At 42.4% G+C, this 24,788-nt stretch overlaps 1 protein-coding gene across 4 annotated transcripts in view; it reads left to right on the top strand.

Moving 5' to 3' along the window:
- Positions 1–2,091: 2,091 nt before the first annotated feature.
- LOC118216247 (putative oxidoreductase GLYR1) overlaps positions 2,092–24,788 on the top strand; it is a 31,362-nt gene continuing 8,665 nt past the window's right edge. For 2 of the 4 annotated variants that reach the window (XR_004762989.1, XM_035397321.1), the window contains exons 1-12: positions 2,092–2,189; positions 3,015–3,051; positions 3,384–3,463; positions 3,564–3,702; positions 3,867–4,013; positions 4,581–4,664; positions 8,882–8,932; positions 18,417–18,467; positions 19,679–19,752; positions 19,954–20,053; positions 23,025–23,135; positions 23,342–23,443. Coding sequence is in view for 3 of the 4 variants with exons in the window: in XM_035397321.1 (XP_035253212.1) it covers positions 2,152–2,189; positions 3,015–3,051; positions 3,384–3,463; positions 3,564–3,702; positions 3,867–4,013; positions 4,581–4,664; positions 8,882–8,932; positions 18,417–18,467; positions 19,679–19,752; positions 19,954–20,053; positions 23,025–23,135; positions 23,342–23,443 (1,014 nt within the window). In the remaining variant the exon portion in view is untranslated. The remainder of the gene's footprint in view (positions 2,190–3,014; positions 3,052–3,383; positions 3,464–3,563; positions 3,703–3,866; positions 4,014–4,580; positions 4,665–8,881; positions 8,933–18,416; positions 18,468–19,678; positions 19,753–19,953; positions 20,054–23,024; positions 23,136–23,341; positions 23,444–24,788) is intronic. The other 2 variants (XM_035397322.1, XM_035397323.1) reach the window with 2 other exon arrangements.

Raw genomic sequence — 24,788 nt, 5'->3', positions numbered from 1 at the left:
TAGTCATAGGGTGTCCCACAAGGTTCTGTCCTTGGTCCCCTCCTCTTCATCATCTATATGCTTCCCCTTGGCCCCATCCTCCGCAGCTTTGGTCTCAATTTCCACTTCTATGCAGATGACACCCAAATTTATATCAGCTCTACATCTACAAATCAGCCACCCACTGCCATCATTGAAAATTGTCTGACACACGTCAAATCCCGGATGCAACACAATTTTCTTAACCTCAACTGTGAAAAAGTTGAAATCATTCGCATCGGACCAAAACCCCAGCTCACAAAACTACACAACTTCTCCCTCGCCATTGACAGTACCCCTGTCTCCACCTCCCCCCTGGTCCGCAACCTCGGTGTCATACTCGATCCATCCCTCTCCTTTGAAAAGCACATCAACAACACTCTCAAGGTTTCATTTTTCCATCTACGCAATATCTCCAGACTCATACCCTCTCTCATCCATCGCGATGCAGAAAAACTCATTCACGTATTCATTTTCAGCAGACTGGACAACTGCAATGCACTCCTCACTGGTCTTCCCTCCCGCCTCCTACACAAACTGCAATTGGTTCAGAACTTGGCCGCAAGAATACCGTCCCGCACATCCTCCCAGTCTCACATCACCCCTATCTTGAAAGATTTACACTGGCTCCCAATCATATCACGCATCACATTCAAACTCCTCCTCCTAGTTTACAAATCCCTAAATGGCCTCGCACCCACTTACCTCTCTGATCTCCTGCTCCCCTACCAGCCACCCAGACAGTTACGTTCATCCACTCCCGGCCTCCTCACCACCATCCCCTCTCAGCGCCGTTCTTTTGGCGACCGCGCCTTCTCAATTGCCGCCCCCAAACTCTGGAATGCCTTCCCCCCTGACATCCGTACCTCAGTCTCACTCACCTCCTTCAAATCTAGTCTTAAAACCCACCTCTTTTCCCTAGCCTTCCGTTGATGTTTGTCTTCCCCCTCTCACACCCCTCCTTTTTTTTCCTCTCTGAATTGTATGTTTCATTGTATGTATGTATGTATGTATGTACCATTTATTGTAAAGCGTCTTTGAGAACATAAAAAGCGCTATATAAAATAAATTTATTATTATTATTATTACTACCCTGAACTACGGTACTACCGACATAATCTAAGCAGAGCAAGGTGGAAATTACTCAAGATACCATTGTGCTGATAAATGTACCTCATCACTAACCATCCCGGTCAACAGTGCTTTATATCTGCGTTTTTTTTTTTTTGTTATCATGAAATACACGCCAAGAGATGAAATGATCGTATCCTTAGAAAAGCGATGAGTAGTAGCCTACAATTAAAAGGGAACCGCGAAGGGAATTCTATAATAATAATAATAATAATAATAATAATAAAAAACTTATTTGTATAGCACCTTTCATACACGAAATGCAGCTCAAAGTGCTTTACAACAAAGAAATTACATGCACACACGGCGGTATTCTACAAACAGCTGTAGCCACTGACGTGATGGTCGGTTTATCACAGCACACAGGCAAATTTTTGTGTGCATTGAATTATGAGTTAGCCAAGAAATAATAAATAAATTAGCAAAATGCAAAATTTACGTCAAATCTTGATAAATTAGGCTTATATATTATATTAATACAATCGTCATCTTCATTACCACTTCATCTTAATTAGCATCATTTGAAACATAATTTAAGAGCAACTTAAACTATGTAAAACTATTTATTTTATTTTATTTATCCAGGAAAACCCCATTGAGATTGAAATCCCTTTTGCAAGGGGGACCTGACATGAAACACAAAATTACCCAACAAGACTTGCACCTAACGAAATGTACAAACATCAAATGGCGAATGAGACAGAGGTGCAACAATAATTAAAAGTACAGAAGAGATTAAAATGCGGACCAAATTGGAATTAAATATAAACTCTTATATCTTCTGTGGGACTCGGTGCCTGGGTCGTAATTAGATCAGTGTGAAGAAAATTTAGAGATAAAAAGTTCTGTCCAAAATAATTTCGTTTGTATAAATATCTTTGGCCATAGGACGTCATTTTTTTAACTATTCGGACGCAGCCCAGTTTCCCCTGGCTCAGGCTATCTGTAAAGAGGGCGTGTTTTCTTTCCCGGCATCCTGTGCGATGTATTAGGAGTTCTAAGATGGCGACCGTGCATTTGAGGATCGGGGATTTGGTTTGGTGAGAAACATCTGATTGTGTTAAATTATTTTAACTTCTGGTGTATATTACATGGAAATATGCGTACATTGCCGTTTATTTCAGGTTTTCTTTTAGCGTTTAGCGAACCGAGTTGCAAAGAAGTGGTCGAACACTGAGCTGCCTAACGTTGGCTAATGACGTTCTGACCCAAACAAACCGAGTTCCTTTTCAGGAGAAAATAGCTAGCACATTAGCAAAATAGCCGCACCCAGAAATGAACCTCTATGTAACCAGCTGCATTTTATACTGTAGATTTTAAAACAAATCGTAATAGTGTTGTTTTTCTGATCTATGACCAAAACCATTAAGATTGCAGTTTTGCTACGGTTAGGTCTATCTGTATGGCAGCAGATGGTAGCAACAATAACCAGCTTGGTTCTATAGCTTGTGCTTCCGATATTTGAACAATTTAGCAGCTAGCAAAGATGGAGGCTAAGTAGCTAAAATAGCAAGAGTGCACGGACAATCATAGTCTTGTTTTACTGCACAAACATTAAAGTTACGCTTTAAAATAAAAGCAATCTTAGGTAGGTAACGTTAGCCAGGTTGTAAACCAAAATATTGTAGGGGCCTTAGTGGTATCAGAAACCTTGTAGCTAACTAGCTTGCTAATCTTGGGTTTGGAATATACGGCATACAATAGCCTACTTTGCAACTTATAGTTTTATTGTCCTCATTCAGCAAGAACGTTATTGTTTGCTTGCGAGCTAGCTGAGTCTCAGACTTTGCCAGTAAGTTAGCAAGCTCCTCACTGAGTAAATGTGGCCTAATGTATTGATGGGTATTTGGGTTAATGTTTTATAGGGGAAAGCTGGGACGGTATCCACCTTGGCCAGGGAAGGTGAGTTTATCAGTTTAAAAAATATACATTCTACAACGAAACATTGTGGCTTCCTTAAATTAATAACAGGCATGTTTGACAATTGGTGCTGAGAATGCCATCTAGCTTTTTAAGTTTTTGTTTTAATCAATTTAGTTTGGTACAGATGTTGAGTGTACTATGAGCAATATGACCGTCTGCAAATATCAAGATCAGGTTTGAAACTATGTTCTGCTCACTAAGCTTATTCCGTGTAAATATTTTTTGTAAACCTTGTATATACGTATGTTTTCAGTGGAAAGTTAGTTCCTGGAAATGCTCCATGTAATGTGACAGGTTTTTTTTTGTTTTAGATCGTAAGCCCTCCAAAGGATTTGAAGAAGCCAAGAGGCAAAAAATGTTTTTTTGTGAAATTCTTTGGAACTGAAGATCAGTGAGTACATATCTTATTTTAATAATTTCACATTTCTGAAAGTGCTCTTGTGCACATTGACAGAACGTTTGTCAGGTCAGTAAATGGGTTGTATTTGTAGCGCCTGGATAAAAGTGGAGCAGCTGAAGCCTTACCACCCCCACAAGGAGGAAATGATTAAGATCAACAAAGGGAAGCGCTTCCAGCAGGCAGTGGATGCAGTGGAGGAGTTTCTGAAGAAGACTAAAGGAAAAGAACAGGTGAATGGGTTACAGCTATGTAACAGATGCACAGTATTGTTGTCAACAGCAATGCACTTTGATTCAAGGTGACTTGTGCCACTTTATTTTTGAGATTCTTAAAGACTAGAAAATAAACTCTTGCTTCGTTGGAATTCCTACTCTTAATTCCTACTTTGTTGCAGGGGTCCCATAATTCCGAAGACAAAAACAAGTCAGCTGCATCTGATGTGAAAGGGCGAAAGAATCCTGGGAAAGCTGTAAAACTGCTTCTGGAACAGGGGGATGACCGGAGTGCTCTTGGAGGATGCTGTCCTCAAAGGGATGACAAGGTAAAGGACAAACGCCATTGTGGGGAGTTCACACTACATTAGGGGTGCACAACCATTTCAGGATTTTGTGCCAACATCTGCTATTAGTTTAACTGGTTCAATTATATCTTCATCTGACATTGGTATAAGCTCCAGCTACAGGTGCGGATTACAAGTGTATCCTAAATATTTAACTGCTTAAGTAGAGTGAACCAGGGTCGTTTATAGAGCTGTCAGAAAACTAAAGCTATGGTAATTGTTTGGGGCAAAGACCAGCATGCGACTGGCCCTCCAGGACTGGAGTTGTGGACCCCTGTACAACATCCACTGTTCTTTTTTAAATTAAGTCATTCAGATCTGCTTCTGAAACAGAGCTGAACTCTAAGACTACCCGCCCCACACCTGCAGTCGGGGTCAGATTATAGTCACGCATTTCTTTCCAGTGCTGTTGACCATTATGGGATTATGGCCTGTGCTGCCTGCTTCTCTCGCTGCCTCTAGTTCTTAGAAAGACAAGCTCATTGTATTTCAGACATATTACCTGGTAAATCTAAATACAAGGTAAATGTTCTTCATTTCTTCTTTAAGGATTTATCTGACTCTGACCCTGAGCCTTCTTCTGTTGAATGGCTGATGCCTGGAACAGTCACAGGATTCAAATGGGACAGCAGTGTAGGTCATATGAACCCCTTTCTTCACCAATGTATGACAGAGCCTGGCTCACAAACATTTCAATTTTGTATGTGTGCAAAGTGTATTCATCAAACTGATCACATTGCTTGAAAAATCCTAATACGCATTTTTCAGTTCATGAATAGAATTTTGATTCATTTCACTATTTGATTGAATTGAAATGGATTTGACCCCAACCCTGCTGCACATATATATATATATATATATATATATATAATATATATATATATAGTGAGCACCATAATTCATTAGACAGGGACACATTTTTTGTTATTTTGGTTCTGTACTCTAGCACTTTGAGTTTGAAAGGATGCAATAAAACGAGGTCGAAGTGCAGACTGTCAGGTTTAATTTGAGGGTATTTTTATCCATATCAGATGAACCATTTAGAAATGAGAGCACCTTTTGTACTTCGTCCCCCCATTTTAAGGTACTACAAGTATTTGTTGAATTGGCTTCACAGATGTTTCGTTAGGCAGGTGTATTCATTTGTGTCGTTAGTGAATGCAGAAGAGAGCTGTTGATGTCTAGTCTTGATTCTAGACTTTGCAATTGCCTTTGGAGATTGTTGTTGGGGTGTGACAACATGAGGAAGACAGCAATGTCGATGCAAGTTAAGCTGGCCGTCATAAGTCTCAGAAATGAAAATCAATCAATCAGGAACATTGCAAAAACCCTGGGCATGCCCAAGTCAATAGTTTGGTTCATCATTAACAAGAAAAAAACAACTGGTGAACTCAATTATGTCAAAAGACCCGGTCAACCGAGGAAGACCACTGTAGTGGATGACCGGAGAATACTCGCTATGGGAAGAAAACCCCCCTGACAACAGGCCAACAGATCAAAAACACTCTCCTGGATGCAGGTGTAGATGTGTCAAAGTCTACCATACGTAGAAGACTATACCAGCAGGACTACAGAGGGTACACTACACGATGCAAACGACTGATAAGCCTGAAGAACAGAAAGGCGAGATTACAGTTTGCTAAAAAGCACCTAAAAGATCCCCAAGAGTTCTGGAACAAAGTCTTGTGGACATATGAGACAAAGATTAACATGTACCAGAGTGATGGAAAGAGGAAAGTGTGGAGAAAAAAAGGAAATGCCCATGATCCAAAGCATACCACTTCATCCATGAAACATGGTGGAGGGGGTGTTATGGCTTGGGCCTGTATGGCTGCCAGTGGAACGGGCTCACTTGTCTTCATCGATGATGTGACTGCAGACAGAAGTAGAATTGAGAGGTAGAACAATGAATTCTGAAGTCTACATAAATATTTTATCTGCTCCGATAAAACCAAATGCCTCCGTACTCATTGGACGGCACTTCATCATGCAACAAGACAATGACCGAAACATACTGCTAGAGCAATGAAGGGGTTTTTGACTGCCAAAAAGCGGAAAATCCTTGACTGGCCGAGTCAATCACCGGATGTGAATCCAATTGAACATGCATTTTACTTGCTGAAGAGGAGACTGAGGGCAAAAAGTCCCCGAAACAAGCAGGAACTGAAGATGGCTGCAGTACAGGCCTGGCAGAGCATCACCAGGGAAGATACCCAGCGTCTGGTGATGTCTATGCGTCGCAGACTTCAAGCAGTCATTGCATGCAAAGGATATGCGACCAAATATTAAAAATGATTACTTTCTTCTACATTGTTAAACTGTCCAATATTTTTTGATGCCCGAAAATGGGGGGGGGGGACTATGTACAAAAGGTTCTATAATTTCTAAACGGTTCATCCGATATGTATGAAAATACCCCCAAATTAAAGCTGACAGTCTGCACTTCAACCTCATTGTATCCTTTCAAATGCAAAGTGCTAGAGTACAGAACCAAAATAACAAAAAATGTGTCACTGTCCAATGAATTATGGTGCTCACTGTGTGTGTGTATATGTGTATATATATATATATATATATATATATATATATATATATATATATATATATATAATATACACACAGCCTAACTTTGTTTAGGTACCAAACCACGTTAGATACTAACGTTAGTTCAGTCGAGGTATCTTTATGTAATGTAAACTAACTAGCTTCGCTGGCTAATGTAACTTAATTCAGTACATGAATATCTATGTAAGGTAACTAAGTTAGCAATTTCTTTAGTTGTAAAACTGGCTACATTAGTTATCTTCTCTCTATCTGCTATCGCTATTGTTACCATCCACAAGAATTACTCCCTAACAAAATAAGTTTATACTTCATTTATTCTTTGTATAGGCTTACCTTATCGATGGCTTGCAATTTGCTTATCCGAGTCGATGATTGTGACTACCATTCCAAGTTGACGGTACAGAGAAATATCCAATCAGCGGTTTGATTAGCTTGGCGATGAGCATCTGTCACACACCAAACACACAAACGTTCGTCCAAACACTTATTGTTGATTGGCAGGTCATTCCTGTTGCCGGCTTACCTTTCCGTTTGAGATCAAGCCACCTCTGTTTTTTTTTTTTTTTTGTCAACGCATAGAACTCTGACCATTGTTTTTACATTCATTCTGATATGTCGCCAGCAGCCATACCTCCATGCACTCTGCTCCTGCCAAATGGCTGAAGCTAAGCGGGTGTGGGCTTGGTTAGTACTTGGATGGGAGACCACCAGGGAATACTGAGTTGCTGCTGGAAGTGGTGTTGGGTGGGCCAGCAGGGGGCAATCTTCACACAAGTACAAATAAACCCCAACGCCCCAGTGCAGTGATGGGGACACTGTGCTGTAGGAGATGCCGTCTTTCGGATGAGACGTTAAACCGAGGTCCTGACTCTCTGTGGTCACTAAAGATCCCATGACACTTATCGCTAAGAGTAGGGGGCCGCCGTAGACTTCCATGGCAGAAAGCAATTGAAGCATTTGTCAAAAAAGTTTAATTTGTGGAAGATCACAGCTCTAGGACACAAAATGTCTAATTAGCAGAAGATGGGTCCTAATTGGACGATGGGTCCTTGACGAGTTGCACATATGTGCAAAATTTCATGACTGTAGCTCAAATGGGGCCGGAGATACGCTTGATCAAGTTTATCTAAGAAAAACATCTTTTTGCTCATGACAGCGCCACCTTTTGGCCAATCGGCTTCATATTTGCTCCCTGTCCATTTGGAGTTCCCCAATACATGTGTGCCGAGTTTCGAAAACATCGGCCTAGCGGTTGTGTCTAAACGGAAAATGAGCTCTCTAGCGCCACCACTTTGCTTGATCGGGCCGAAAATGGAGGGTTAGCCTCCACTCATGGCTGCCGATGTGCCTACCAAGTTTCATGGTGTTCGGAGCAACCGTCCAGAATTTACACACCTTCATGTTACAAGCCACGCCCTCCTCAATTTTCATTGGCTCATTGTGGCCATATAAATAGCTTTATCAAAATTCTGTGAGTAACTTTTGGTCAGCACCATCTGTAGATCATACGTGCCGAATTTGGTGGTGATCGGATCAACGCCCTAAGACTAGTTCGCAAAAGTAGGTTTTTCGAATAATTCAAAATGGCGGAAAATCTATTATGACGCGTTTTAACGGCAATGGGTGCATTAGCATCGGCATGACCCAAGGATTCAGGGGAAACAATCCCCACAACTCTAGGCCAAACGGTTCAAAAGTTATAAGCAAAAATGTACCTTGAAGTTTGGCCTGTTGGTGGCGCTACAGAGTTGGATGGATTGACCCCAAATTCGATGCCTGGATACATTGGACTGTCCTTTATCAATGTGCGAAATTTCATAAAAATCCACCAATGGGTTCTATGGGCTGCCATAGACTCGCATTGCAGAAATAATAATAATACTAACGATTACAATAGGTGCCCTGCACCTTCGGTGCTTGGCCCCTAATAATAATGCCTTTTTACGTTCATTCAGCTTAAGGTGCTCCGCAGAAACACTTAAAAAGGCTTAAGCCTTTCTATGGTAGGAAAAACCCTGATATATATATATCTGGTAGGTTTGTGTGTTCTGGTACTAAACAAACTCTACCCAAACCCAAAAAACAGTGGAGACATGGAAAACCACACTGCTTTGCAAAACTTGGCCAGTCTTGATTACAGTGCCTTGTAGTGACTTCAAGTAACTAATGTATTATATTTTATTGTGTTGTACCCATGTAACTTCATTCTAGATTTAACTCTAGATTTAACATTGCAGCAGCACTCTTTCAAGCTGAGTTTCCCATGTAACTGTTTTCTATTGTAGCCAGTAAAGGATGATCCTCATTTCCACTTTCTGCTCAGCCACTCTGAGAAGGTAAGCAGCAGCACTGCTGGACTGCACTATGAATTTGAAAGTAACATAGTTTTGCCTCTGTAGGAATTCAATAAATAGAGGGGTCTGCAACCCTAGTCCTGGAGAGCCCATCAGAAATTAAATTATATAGGGATGGGCAAAACTCGTTAAAAAAATGGCTAAACAGTTACAGGATGCAAAAAAAAGATGTATTTGCACGTTTAAATGACAATATATAACCAAGATGTGCCTTTAAATATAAAGTTGCAAAAGCATTCACGGAGCAGATTTGCAAATGCTGTGGCCTCTATATAATGGGTAATACAGAGTGCCGTATGATGGTAGTACCGAGCGCTGTATTACAGTAGTACAGAATGGTAGTACAGAGTGCCGTATGATGGTAGTACAGTGCTGTATGATGGTAGTACAGTGCTGTATGATGGTAGTACAGAGCGCCGTATGATGGGTAGTACAGAGCGTCCTATGATGGGTAGTACAGAGCGCCGTATGACTGTAGTACAGAGCGCCGTATGACGGTAGTACAGAGCGCCGTATGACGGTAGTACAGAGCGCCGTATGACGGTAGTACAGAGCGCCGTATGACGGTAGTACAGAGCGCCGTATGATGGGTAGTACAGAGCGCCGTATGATGGGTAGTACAGAGCGCCGTATGATGGGTAGTACAGAGCGCCGTATGATGGGTAGTACAGAACGCCGTATGACGGTAGTACAGAGCGCCGTAGGATGGGTAGTACAGAGCGCCGTAGGATGGGTAGTACAGAGCGGCGTAGGATGGGTAGTACAGAGCGGCGTATGACGGTAGTACAGAGCGGCGTATGACGGTAGTACAGAGCGGCGTATGACGGTAGTACAGAGTGCCGTATGACGGTAGTACAGAGTGCCGTATGACGGTAGTACAGAGCGCCGTATGACGGTAGTACGGAACACCGTATGACGGTAGTACGGAGCGCCGTATGATGGGTAGTACAGAGCGCCGTATGATGGTAGTACAGAGCGCCGTATGATGGTAGTACAGAGCGCCGTATGATGGTAGTACAGAGCGCCGTATGATGGTAGTACAGAGCGCCGTATGATGGTAGTACAGAGCGCCGTATGATGGTAGTACAGAGCGCCGTATGATCGTAGTACAGAGCGCCGTATGATGGTAGTACAGAGTGGCGTATGACTAGTACAGAGTGCCGTATGATGGGTAGTACAGTGCCGTATGATGGTAGTACAGTGCCGTATGATGGTAGTACAGAGCGGCGTATGATGGTAGTACAGAGCGGCGTATGATGGTAGTACAGAGCGGCGTATGATGGTAGTACAGAGTGGCGTATGATGGTAGTACAGAGTGGCGTATGATGGTAGTACAGAGTGGCGTATGATGGTAGTACAGAGTGGCGTATGATGGTAGTACAGTGCCGTATGATGGTAGTACAGAGTGCCGTATGATGGTAGTACAGAGCGCCGTATGATGGGTAGTACAGAGCGTCCTATGATGGGTAGTACAGAGCGCCGTATGATGGTAGTACAGAGCAGCGTATGACTGTAGTATGGAGCGCCGTATGATGGTAGTACGGAGCGCCGTATGATGGTAGTACAGTGCCCTATGATGGTAGTACAGAGTGGCGTATGATGGTAGTACAGAGTGGCGTATGATGGTAGTACAGAGTGGCGTATGATGGTAGTACAGAGCCGTATGATGGTAGTACAGAGCGGCGTATGATGGTAGTACAGAGCGGCGTATGATGGTAGTACAGAGCGGCGTATGATGGTAGTACAGAGTGGCGTATGATGGTAGTACAGAGTGGCGTATGATGGTAGTACAGTGCCGTATGATGGTAGTACAGTGCCGTATGATGGTAGTACAGAGTGGCGTATGATGGTAGTACAGAGTGGCGTATGATGGTAGTACAGTGGCGTATGATGGTAGTACAGAGCGGCGTACGATGGTAGTACAGAGCGGCGTACGATGGTAGTACAGAGCGACGTACGATGGTAGTACAGAGCGGCGTACGATGGTAGTACAGAGCGGCGTACGATGGTAGTACGGTGCCGTACGATGGTAGTACACAGTGGCGTACGATGGTAGTACACAGTGGCGTACGATGGTAGTACAGAGCGGCGTACGATGGTAGTACAGAGCGCCGTACGATAGTAGTACAGAGCGCCGTATGATGGGTAGTACAGAGCGCCGTATGATGGGTAGTACAGAGTGGCGTATGATGGTAGTACAGAGTGGCGTATGACTGTAGTACAGAGTGCCGTATGACGGTAGTACAGAGTGCCGTATGACGGTAGTACAGAGTGCCGTATGACGGTAGTACAGAGTGCCGTATGACGGTAGTACAGAGTGCCGTATGACGGTAGTACAGAGTGCCGTATGACGGTAGTACAGAGTGCCGTATGACGGTAGTACAGAGTGCCGTATGACGGTAGTACAGAGTGCCGTATGACGGTAGTACAGAGTGCCGTATGACGGTAGTACAGAGTGCCGTATGACGGTAGTACAGAGTGCCGTATGACGGTAGTACAGAGTGCCGTATGACGGTAGTACAGAGTGCCGTATGACGGTAGTACCGAGTGCCGTATGACGGTAGTACCGAGTGCCGTATGACGGTAGTACAGAGTGCCGTATGACGGTAGTACAGAGTGCCGTATGACGGTAGTACAGAGTGCCGTATGACGGTAGTACAGAGTGCCGTATGACGGTAGTACAGAGTGCCGTATGACGGTAGTACAGAGTGCCGTATGACGGTAGTACAGAGTGCCGTATGACGGTAGTACAGAGTGCCGTATGACGGTAGTACAGAGCGCCGTATGACGGTAGTACAGAGCGCCGTATGACGGTAGTACAGAGCGCCGTATGACGGTAGTACAGAGCGCCGTATGACGGTAGTACAGAGCGCCGTATGACGGTAGTACAGAGCGGCGTATGACGGTAGTACAGAGCGGCGTATGACGGTAGTACAGAGCGGCGTATGACGGTAGTACAGAGCGGCGTATGACGGTAGTACAGAGCGGCGTATGACGGTAGTGCAGAGCGGCGTATGACGGTAGTGCAGAGCGGCGTATGACGGTAGTGCAGAGCGGCGTATGACGGTAGTGCAGAGCGGCGTATGACGGTAGTGCAGAGCGGCGTATGACGGTAGTGCAGAGCGCCGTATGACGGTAGTGCAGAGCGGCGTATGACGGTAGTGCAGAGCGGCGTATGACGGTAGTGCAGAGCGGCGTAAGACGGAAGTGCAGAGCGCCGTATGACGGTAGTACAGAGCGCCGTAAGATGGAAGTGCAGAGCGCCGTATGATGGTAGTACAGAGCGCCGTATGACGGTAGTACAGAGCGGAGTATGACGGTAGTACAGAGTGCCGTATGACGGTAGTACAGAGTGGCGTATGATGGGTAGTACAGAGTTACATATGATGGGTAGTACAGAGTGGCGTATGATGGGTAGTACAGAGTGCCGTATGATGGTAGTACAGAGTGGCGTAAGATGGAAGTGCAGAGCGTCGTAAGATGGGTAGTACAGAGTGGCGTATGATGGGTAGTACAGAGTGCCGTATGATGGTAGTACAGAGTGGCGTAAGATGGAAGTGCAGAGCGTCGTAAGATGGGTAGTACAGAGTGGCGTATGATGGGTAGTACAGAGTGCCGTATGATGGTAGTACAGAGTGGCGTAAGATGGAAGTGCAGAGCGTCGTAAGATGGGTAGTACAGAGTGCCGTATGATGGTAGTACAGAGCGCCGTATGACGGTAGTATAGAGTGCCGTATGATGGTAGTACAGAGTGCCGTATGATGGTAGTACAGAGTGGCGTATGATGGGTAGTACAGAGTTACATATGATGGGTAGTACAGAGTGACGTATGATGGGTAGTACAGAGTGGCGTACTACCCAGCACTACCCATTTAGCATGTTTTCTAATGTTTAACGATTCAATATTTAGAAGTCACTCTGCTGGTTAAAGTTTTGAGTTAGTTACGCATTTGCAGCTTCGTGAAAAAGTATTTGCCCCTGTCCTGATTTTCTCAATTTTTCAGGTCCTGCTACAGCAGGTCTATTGGGTTCAAGTGATGACTAGAGCCGCGTTTCCACCAAAATTACCCGGAACTTTTAGTCCCAGGAACTACTTTTCTAGGTACTAAAAGGTTCCTTCAACCCATGGCTGTCTGCGTTTCCACCGCGGTCTAAAGTCCCACGAAGATTAGGCAAATTAGCCCACTGACGTATGAAAACATGCACACGTTGTAAACAATTTGCTGTTTGATTACTTTCTCATCGTCAATTCCATATAGGCTAATCGCAAAATGACAAGAATAGAACGAAAACTCGGACTTGCGTGAAAATTTAAATTAGTAGTGCCACAGCTTTCCTTCGAAGTTACTGCTAGCCGAGCAGCGAAGTGTGCCCTCCAAATGCGAACCATGAACCATAAATTAGTCCATAGTCTTCCTGGTCTTTTCGTGGAATTGAAGAATGGCAGTAAAATGGAGTAAAATTACGGCAGTCTGAAAAAGCTAAAGGGACGATTACTAGAATTAACCTGTTATTTTACCCTGACAAAAAGTGCGGAAGGTGATTTCCAGTTTGCTTTTACTGTATCACCAATGTTAATTACGCAGAACTGCCGCATACCTCACATAACTGTATCAAACGTTTTGAGTCAATTACAACGGGCTAACAAAGAAAATCCGGAAGAAAATATTCAGCAACCGAATTAATCCGTTTGAATGTTTTGGTAGCCTACGTAATATGCTGTCCCAGCACGAATGCTTAGCATTTTATAAAACGAATACTAAAGCAAGAAAAGAACAGAAGAGCACACGTTATAATTCCAAGACGTTGGCAGGCTATAACCAAAACTAGGCTACTGCGCCGCATAACATACAAGTTTGATTTGAAGTTATTATGAAAACAAATTGGTTTGCGGCTGCATATTTTCAAACATGGCGGTTGAAAATAAATACAAAAAAATGCTGCGAGTACTCGACCAATCAGAAATGTTCAGCGCTGCAAGCTCCACCCAAAAGGTTCCTGTACTTTCGGAAAGTACTACCCCCTGAGCAGGAACTTTTTGGGGGGTAAAATAATGCCCCAGGAACTAAGACCCTAGTTCCTGCGGTGGAAACGCACTGAGTTCCTCAAAAGGTTCCTAGTTCCGGGGTAAAGTTCCTGGAAACGCGGCTTAGGTCACTCCAGAACTTTCATTTTGATTATTTTCAGCCATTCAGATGTGGATTTGCTTTTGTGTTTTGGTTCATTGTCTTGCCTCATAACCCAATTACAGTTTAGCTTCAGCTAACTGACAGTTGACAGGACTTTCTACTTAAGAATATTCTGGTACAGAGCAGAATTCATGGTCATGGTTCCTTCAATAATGGCTAGTCCTCCAGGTTCCGAGGCAGCAAAGCGTCCGCACATTACCACACTGCCACCATCATGTTTGACTGTTGGTATGATTTTCTTACAGTGAAATGCTTTATTTGCTTTATGCCAGGCATAATTTGGATGCTCGTTGTCCAAAAATGTCCACTTTTAACTCATCTGTCCAAAGAACATTATCCTAAAAAGCTTGGGGATCATCCAGGTGCTTTTTTGAAAATGTGAGTCAAACACTGATGTTTCTCTTAGTTAGCAGTAGTTTCCACCTTGCTACTCTCCCTTGAATCCAATTTTTGCCTAGTCTCTTTCTTATTTCGGAGTCATGAACACTGACCTTAAATGAGACTAGAGAGGTCTGCAGCTCTTTGGATGATGTTCTGGGATCTTTCATGCCTTCCTAGATGAGTTGTGCCCTTGGATAAATTTTGGCAGATCTGCTTTTCCTGGGAAGATTCACCACTGGTCCAAGTGTTCTCCATTTGGCTCTCACTGTAGTTCGGTGGAGTCCCAGAGCCTTAGGCTTTGTAACCCCTTTCCAGATATTTTTTTCCCTCGTCGCTTCCGGAACTTTCTTTGATCTTGGCTAGAGCCTGACCGCTGCCAGATTTTTGGGTCCGATGCTGATCCTGATTTTGGAGAGTCCTAGCCCACCAATTACCAATGTTTCGACCGATATTTTGTCAAAAAGTGCAAATTTTTCAAATCAATTTGAACAACTTGTATTTTATTAAAGTTTCTATATTTGAGAACATTTAACTTATAAGCAAACAAATAAATAAAAATAAACACATGTAATTTTATGAATATTATTATTGTTGTTATTAATTTGTTGTTATTGTTTCTTATTATCTATTCTCAGTAAATTAATTTTGTTTTCTTATTTTATTCCTACTACATGATCTCAAAGACTTTATCTAGCAAGCTTCCCTGTCCATAAGAATTCAGTGGTGAAAAAAACTACAATGCGCTCTGACGCGTGACTAGATGACACACACTCACTTGCAATAACGCATTAGCTATTGACACAGCCTCATTATTTCTTATCTGTTCTCAGTAAGTTAAATGAATTATATTTTCTTATTTTATTCCTATTACATGATCTCAAAGAGTAAGACTTTATCTGGCGGAGCTAATGAGTGAATCAAGTGTAACGTTAGATGAAATTAAATTGACTGGATGAAACGTGAGGCTTCCCTGTCCATAAGGATGTCTGGAAATTTGTGTTTGTGTTCGATCATGTCTCTGTTGTCACTGTATTATTAGCATTGTATGTTATATCATTGGAAAGCCTGTTCATTTCCCTTTACAATGATGTCCCATTTGTAAGGATCATGCATTTGTGGGATGAGCAGCACAGCTGATTATGTGGGTGGGGTCCCAAGTGAAATGTGGCAAATTTCCCTGCCAATGTCAAACAGTGTCAGGTCAGGGACAAAGTTGTGGAGAAGTACAGATCAGGGTTTGGTTATAAAAAAGATATCCAAAACTTTGAACATCCCACAGATCACCATTAAATCCATTATTACAAAATGGAAAGAATATGGCACCACAACAAACCTGCCAAGAGAGGGCCGCCCACCAAAACTTACAGCCCAGGCAAGGAGGGCATTAATCAGAGAGGCAACAAAGAGACCAAAGATAACCCTGAAGGAGCTGGAAAGCTCCACAGTGGAGTATCTGTCCATAGGACCACTTTAAGCCGTACACTCCACAGAGCTGGGCTTTATGGAAGAGTGGCCATTGTTTAAAGAACAAAATAAGAAAACATGTGGGGTTTGCCAAAAAGCATGTGGGAGACTCCCCAAACATATGGAAGAAGGTGCTCTGGTCAGATGAGAGTAAAATTGAACTTTTTGGCCATCAAGGCCATCACTTTTTGGCCACTGTGTCTGGCGCAAACCCAACACCTCTCATCACCCCGAGAACACCATCCCCACAGTGAAGCATGGTGGTGGCACCATCATGCTGCAGGGATGTTTTTCATCGGCAGGGACTGGGAAACTGGTGAGAATTGAAGGAATGATGGATGGCGCTAAATACAGGGAAATTCTTGAGGAAAACCTGTTCTAGTCTTCCAGAGATTTGAGACTGGGACGGAGGTTCATCTTCCAGCAGGGCAATGATCCTAAGCATACTGCTAAAGCAACACTCGAGTGGTTTAAGGGGTGACATTTAAATGTCTTGGAATGGCCTAGTCGAAGCCCAGACCTCAATCCAATTGAGAATCTGTGGTATGACTTAAAGATTGCTGTACACCAGCAGAACCCATCCAACTTCAAGGAGCTGCAGCAGTTTTGCCTTGAAGAATGGGCAAAAATCCCAGTGGCTAGATGTGCCAAGCTTATAGAGACATGCCCCAATAGACTTGCAGCTGTGATTGCTGCAAAAGGTGGCTCTACAAAGTATTCACTTTGGAGGGGGGGGGGGGTGTGAATAGTTATGCATGCTCAAGTTTTCTTTTTTTGGCCTTATTTCTTGTTTGTTTCACAATAAAAAAATATTTTGCATCTTCAAAGTGGTAGGCATGTTGTGTAAATCAAGAGATACAAACCCCCAAAAAATCATTTTTAATTCCAGGGTGTAAGGCAACAAAATAGGAAAAATGCCAAGGGAGTGAATACTTTCACAAGGCACTGTAATCATTATAAACTTTAAACATGCTAAACTTTTATGAAAGTCTCTAAACAAATACATTTCTGTAACTCTCTTCGCCTGGTTCCTGGAGTCAGAATCACCTGTTTAGTCCCTCCAGGAAATAATTAATGCAAATTCAACCAAATTCCGCAATATTTGCAGAGGCTTGCAATTTAGCAAAATTCCCGCGATTTCTCTGCATTAATTGTCCAAATCCAGTGCCGTATATATGCATTAAAGCATATTTAAAAAAATATGTAGCAAAATGCATCTGCAAGGGCTGCAGTCATAAAGAAATGCATGACAAAATGGTTAGGGAAAGTAATCATAAGTACTTATCTGTCACAGGAGTCTTTGATCCATTTTGTGAATAAATTTGTTCTCTGATAAATATCTTTGTTGGCAGATGGCTCCTTTGGACAATTTCTGTTATCAACACTGCTATCTAGCATAATTAGCAAGCATAGCGTAGCTCGACCTGTGTAATGTTACTTGTTGCTCCGCTGGGAAAGACCGTTCATCACTGCATACTGGTTTACTCCAGAAATCCGTATTTTAATACAAACTTTGTATTAAAATAACTTCTCATTTACAGATATAGTTGAGTTGTAGTTTCATACATGAGTTTATACACCCTTACAGTTGAATTCATATTATTTAAAAAGCATTTAAAGCACTTATTTTTACAGAAGATGTAGCCTATGTATTCTATGTTGCAGTCACAGACTGTGTTTTGTAAAGCTATGTCACTTTGGAATTTTTTTGTTACTTTGAGCCCATGGTTCTTTATGTTCTGAAAATAAAAAAAGACAGTATGAGATGAGAACTAAAATTATTATTATCGTAGGAAGTGATTACATATGACTCTTTGTTCATTAGGTAGTAGTTAAAAATAGATCACAATTTTTTTCCTCGACTTACAATTTTTGCCATTTCCCACAATTTTACCACAAAAAAATCACATAACCTCGCAAATTGCATTGCAATTTTTGAGAAAAGCCGCTGCAAAATCAAGCATTTTTGATCGCAACAATCACAAAAAAAACGAAATCCTGGAGGGACTACCTGTTGATTTTGAGGTGAAAACAAAAACCACATCAGACCCTGTTGCTCTCCAAGGCCAGGGCTGCAGAGCCTTGCATTAATAATGAACAAATGACAGTGGTTCATTCATTTTTTTATTAATTTCATTTTATGAAATTCTTTTCTCCCCCTGTTTTTTGTTTATATTGTTTCATGTTTGGGAATACTGTGCTCCACGTGTAATTGGTACAATATGTTTGCAAAGAGGTCTTTTGCTCACTTTGAAAGTGCTTTTGAATGCAGCATTGCAGACGTCTGCAGAATTGCTTCTGTTTTGGGTGGAACTTTTTCAAATTCTGATTGGGATCCACCTGTTCTCTGGTGTGTATGTTTTAGTCTGTGAAAGACATGTCTGCTTTTCATAAGGAAACATCTCCCTGAACTTCATTTATTTTCTTCACAGCCTGGTTCGTCGATGGAGCCCATTAGCAAAAGACTGAAGATTATTGAGGAGGTTAGTTATCAGCCTGAAGATGTTTGAGATTATATTTTTATTTTTGTAACTAGGCTTGCCATGTAGAATTGATCATAATTCACATTTTATTTATGAATGTTTGATTGATTACTTGGTCGAGTAATTTGCCTGTCAAGCTTGTGAATGACGGTGTTTACATACACATCATTATTCTGCTCTTTTTTGGAAACTTCAATTATGCTATCAATTCAGCCATTCTGTTATACAGTTATACTTATCTTATGCAATACATTTGTTAGACCACACTTTAGTATTGTGTGCAGTTCTGTGGACCGTGCTACAAGAAAGGCTCTGGAAAAGGTTCAAAGAAGGGCAACTAAATTGAGTTCTGGTATGGAAGATAAAAGCTATGAGGAATGACTTAAGATCTCTTAATCTCTTCAAGCTTAGTAAAAATATGATCCTAACCAAAATAAGGATTGTTACTTGGAATACGGTTGCATGTAAACGTGGTTAGTGTCTTTCCTTGTTTGTTTTCTGTTGAAAGAGATCAGCCTACCTTATTCAGAAGTAACCAGTTTTTGAATGCCTTATACAAAATGTGATTACATTAAGGCAGAGATGTCTCAAAACTATCAGATCACATTTCATCTAGTTGTGCGTGAAACTGGTTTTGGACCTGGTTGCTTTCAGCAGTAAATAGACCTGGTCAGCTTCAGTCCATAAATTTACTGTGACTGTAGATCACCACACATCATTTTTCCATTGTATCTGTGAGGTGCTGGCCTGTTAGCCTTTAGGTCGAAACCTGGGCCTCAGATTCACCAAGGACTGGTAGCCCAGCTAAAACTACACCAGCCCTAACCCTAACCCTAACCGGGCTGGCTCTTATTTCCACCAGGTCTGCCACTGGACAGTGACACGCGCTAGGACCTAGCTGTCTTAGCGCATGTCAGTACTGCATTCCTGTCAATTATTTCACATCAGACTTATACTGTTTTTCATTGCTGACTGCACTCATGTTGGCCCTTGAGTGAGTGGGTTTGATGAGTACAGTGTTAAGTAATTACACCAGTATATATCTACTTTACAATCCTGTTATTGTAAACCCATCTCTAAAAGTTGTCAAAAATAGACATGCCAACATGTCCTTATAATTATTATATTATGATTTATATGTACTCCTCCGGTTAAAGTTCCCTTTAAAGTATGGCTTAATCTATATTAAACCCAATGATGACTTTACACAGGACACGGGATCAACTTCTATCCAAGCAGCAGACAGCACAGCTATCAACGGCAGTATTACCCCCACAGATAAACGGTAATAAAATGCACGTTATTCACGCTGTTAGTTACACTAGCACGCAGCGCACGTGTCTCTCTTTATTCTAGTCCCACTCTGCTGTTTTCCAACAGAGAAGGTAGTCATAAGTTGAGGTGGAAACATCCCATAATGTTTTGATGCATCTGTAGCATAGTATGCATGTGCTGAGAGGGCCTGCTGAAAGTCTGTTCATTCCAGGATAGGATTCCTTGGACTGGGACTCATGGGAAGCGGAATAGTGTCAAATCTGCTAAAGATGGGCCACATTGTGACTGTATGGAACCGCACTGCCGAAAAGGTTGGTTCACCTGCTCCAGTTGAGACCTGTTTGATTAACCCCTTAAACCCCACTTCAAATCCAGGTTTTTTTGTAAAAATCCACCCGTCTTAACTAAACCCCATTATCTCCAAAATTATATAAAGTATAGACATAGTTCCAAGCTTGAAATAAAGAGCACATTGACCAAAATATGGAGTCTCACTCAGCAAATGTACAGGACATGTTTATTATGAAAAACAACACAGAAATCCAAAAATCATTTTCTATTTTATTTATTCTGTTGTGATATTGCCATATTACACTTCCAGTTGCTAATTTCATTGAGGGTGGTACCCTCTGGGTAAGCCATGGCAAAGAAGGGAGACCGTTGTTTCCCAAATAATAATAACAGATGAATTTATTAATGCAAGTTAGACAGAGTGGAGTGGGGCAGTGAGGTGTTGTAGGTGCAAGACAAAGAACACAAACCAAGCAGCGAAAAATTGCCCATGGCTCCAACACAGGCACAAAACAAAGGAAGGGCAGAGCACTTGCAAAGGGCAATGTGGGGTTTTTATTACCTGGGATGCACCAGGCCAGATGTACACCATCAAGAATGATGACTAGCTCCGCCTACCAACCAGTGAACACCAGAGTCGTCACAAACCCCACAAAACATATATTCTTTATTTACCCATTCTCTGTTTTTGACTAAGCCGTGTATTTCAGTCAGATGCTGTCCGTTTGGTGCGCATATATATGCAAATAAAGTGTGCGCTAAGCTTTCACTCGTGCCCCGTGCAAAAACGCAAAATGAAGGCAAGCTGCTACAGGGTAGAATAGCTAAGCCATAGTTTCAGCTAGAAGGAAGCTGTAAGCTTCATTTGAAAGCTATGTAAATGAGCTTGAAGAACACGACACTATCATTATTCTAATCTATATAGGGTTTCCAAGCGGGGGAAGAGTCAGGATGTGTAGATCTTCGGGAGGGTAGTAGTCGCTTGCTTTTAGGTCATTTACTGAGCACTGGTATGATCTCAATTTCTAAGTCTGATAGTTTTTCTTACTGTTTGTAAGACAGACAAGAGGTTTCTTTTCTAGAAAAACCACACTTTGTCATTTTAGTTACATACATAGAAATGCTTGTTTTCAAATGCTCATGCTCACGCTTTCAGTTCAATGGAAATAACGCAAAATGAATAGTGACTTTTGCTATACAAAGAGCAAATTGATTGCTTTGGGCTCAGCGGGGGATTTTAGCAATATCAATACCACTGTAGTATTGGCAGTTGTTTGACTTGTGGACAGTTATTAGGTTATAAAATGCCATAATCATCAACCTGGTTTCAGCCCTCTTTTGGGGAAGGGGACTGTTATTTCTTCTGTTATCTCTAGTGCTTTTACTGATTGCGACAGGGCTTTTTGCATCGAAGTGCAAAGAGATTTACAATGGTGTAGGTGTTACAGCAGTGGATCAGTGACAGATGAAAGCAATCAATTAATTCATTTGAGATGGGACTCACCTGCTTCACATTGGGACATATTTAATAATTTCAGAAAGTGTTCACCTGCTCCACATTGGGACATGTTTAATAATTTCAGATGGGGCTCATCTGCTCCACATTGAGACATGATTAATAGTTTCAGAAAGAGTTAACGTGCTCCACATTGGGACATGTTTAATCATTTCAGATGGGGCTCACCTGCTCCACATTGGGATATGTTTAATAGTCTCAGAAAGAGTTAATGTGCTCCACATTGGGACATGTTTAATAGTCTCAGATGGGGCTCACCTGTTCCACATTGGGACATGTTTAATAGTTTCAGAAAGAGTTAACGTGCTCCACATTGGGACATGTTTAATCATTTCAGATGGGGCTCACGTGCTCCACATTGGGATATGTTTAATAGTCTCAGATGGGGCTCACCTGCTCCACATTGGGATATGTTTAATAGTCTCAGAAAGAGTTAACGTGCTCCATATTGGGACATGTTTAATCGTCTCAGATGGGGCTCACCTGCTCCACATTGGGACATGTTTAATAGTCTCAGATGGGGCTCACCTGCTCCACATTGGGACATGTTTAATAGTCTCAGAAAGAGTTCACCTGCTCCACATTGGGACATGTTTAATAGTCTCAGATGGGGCTCACCTACTCCACATTGGGACATGTTTAATAGTTTCAGAAAGAGTTAACGTGCTCCACATTGGGACATGTTTAATCATTTCAGATGGGGCTCACCTGCTCCACATTGGGACATGTTTAATCATTTCAGATGGGGCTCACCTGCTCCACATTGGGACATGTTTAATAGTCTCAGAAAGAGTTCACCTGCTCCACATTGGGACATGTTTAATAGTCTCAGATGGGGCTCACCTACTCCACATTGGGACATGTTTAATAGTTTCAGAAAGAGTTAACGTGCTCCACATTGGGACATGTTTAATCATTTCAGATGGGGCTCACCTGCTCCACATTGGGACATGTTTAATCATTTCAGATGGGGCTCACCTGCTCCACATTGGGACATGTTTAATCACTTCAGATGGGACTCACCTGCTCCACATTGGGACATGTTCAGTAGGTTCAGGTCCTCTGAATAGCTATGCTGATGCAAGATAAGAAGCATAAATTAGGTGGTCGTGCACCTGTGACCCACGGGCTGTACGCTGGCCTGTTCCCCAGCACTCTGCCTGGCTTTAGAACAAAGCCACTTTATTGACCTGTCAGTGAGTGGAAAAATACCAGGATAATGTTGGCCCATATGCTGTCATGGTCTTTTTATCATGTTTGCACTGACATTGCAAATAGCTCTGCTTTGTTTGCTAATTGAGCCACACAGATTGTGGACAACTGTTTTGGTCTCTTTCTCTGGAGTGTGTAATTGTTCTTGTTGCATGTAAGGTTTTGGTTTTGAGAGTGACCTGAAGTGTTGTGAAGCTGTATAATGTTGACCATGATGAGGCACATCCAGAGTGCTGAGCTCACTAGACTTGCCTTTGTTTCAGTGTGACCTGTTCATCCAGGAGGGGGCCAGGCTGGGCCGAACCCCAGCAGAAGTGGTGTCCATGTGTGACATCACCTTTTCCTGCGTTTCAGATCCAAAGGCAGCTCGGGATGTAAGTGCAGAATCGTATTTTGACCTATTTCTATGTTTTTAAATAGCATTTAGGGAATTTTGTTATTCTATTTATGTAAGTTTTTAAAATGTGAATGAAATGATTTGTGAAATGGCCCCTGGAAAGGACAGTCCTGAAAGAAATTAGAGCCTTAGAGCCCAGTATGCATGCAACATGTGGACACGCCCTGCTCCTGTCTCCTCCAGTTGGTCCTCGGGCCCAGCGGCGTCCTGCAGGGAATCAGGCCAGGGAAATGCTACGTTGAAATGTCCACCGTGGACCCAGAGACCATCACAGAGCTGTCGCAGGTACATGCTGTGCGCAGTCTCACACAGGTACATGCTGTGTGCATTCTCACACAGGTACATGCTGTGCGCAGTCTCTGAGCTGTCACAGGTACATGCTGTGTGCAGTCTCACACAGGTACATGCTGTGCGCAGTCTCACACAGATGCATACTGTGTGCAGTCTCAGCTGTCACAGGTACATGCTGTGCACAGTCTCACACAGGTACATGCTGTGCGCAGTCTCACACAGGTGCATACTGTGCGCAGTCTCACACAGGTACATGCTGTACGCAGTCTCAGAGCTGTCACAGGTACATGCGGTGCGCAGTCAGGTTTTCACAGAGCTATCACAGGTACCCACTCTTTGCAGTCTTTCTCTGAGCTGTCACAGGCACATGCAGTGTCCAAAGGTCCTTTACTCCTCTTTTTCAGACCAGGCTTGAATAACGGTAAACAAAAATAAATACATATTAAAGCCGCAAGCGGCGTTGGGAGGGGTCCAAGCATTGGCACCATCGCACCCCCTATGGAGCGATGTTAAAATGGCTTTTTCCTCATCATCATATGCCTTCACCCAACATATCTACTGAATATCATGGTGATTGTATAAAATATTGATGACTTATGGCCAATTTTGTGCTAAGAAACGCTGGCGGATGACTGAGTTGCGTCGCCATGGATGTGTCCTGGCCGCGTCCCGTAAAGGTCTTTACTATGTTGTAACATTTAGATGGCATGTCGTAACACTTAGATGGCCCGGTGTGTATGTACAGCTGCAGCGCTTCCATGCCGCAACTAAAAAAGGTGTCACACTAGCGTTGTCTTGATACCAAAATTTTGACTTTGATACCGATATCAGGTTTAGTATCACGATAATTGATACTGAAACGATTCTGATTCAATACTCGGTACCTAACGATACAGAAATTACCTTAATAGATCAGAAACATAATGACCACAAGGGTTGACCTCATTTTCGAATTTTACGGTTTATTAAAAACCTGGTTTATTAACAACCTTTAAGTTGAAGCCTGTTCAGCATATCAATAAGCATAGGCCAATAGTGTAGAAAACTATAGAAAACTATATTAAATATATTTCAAAAATTAAACAATTGTAAAGTAAATTATCTTTAAACAGGTCTTTCACTTTAAAATAGATCTAAAAACAGCATATTTCAATAACAATACAGCATCTTCCTATAATAAAATATTTACAAATTAGAACACCTATTGCTACTGAAGTCAACTGAGTCTAAGCTTGCGCTGTATCAGTGACGGAGAATGTACAAGCGCACGTCACCTCAGTTGCCAACCTTAGTTGCTACTGCCATCTAGCGAAGATTCTGACAAATTATACTTTTCATC

This window comes from Anguilla anguilla, chromosome 17 (genome assembly GCF_013347855.1).
Source record: "Anguilla anguilla isolate fAngAng1 chromosome 17, fAngAng1.pri, whole genome shotgun sequence".
NCBI classification, from domain to species: Eukaryota; Metazoa; Chordata; class Actinopteri; order Anguilliformes; family Anguillidae; genus Anguilla; species Anguilla anguilla.
The sequence above is the reverse complement of the archived record's forward strand: the minus strand, read 5'-3'. Positions and strand labels throughout refer to the sequence as shown.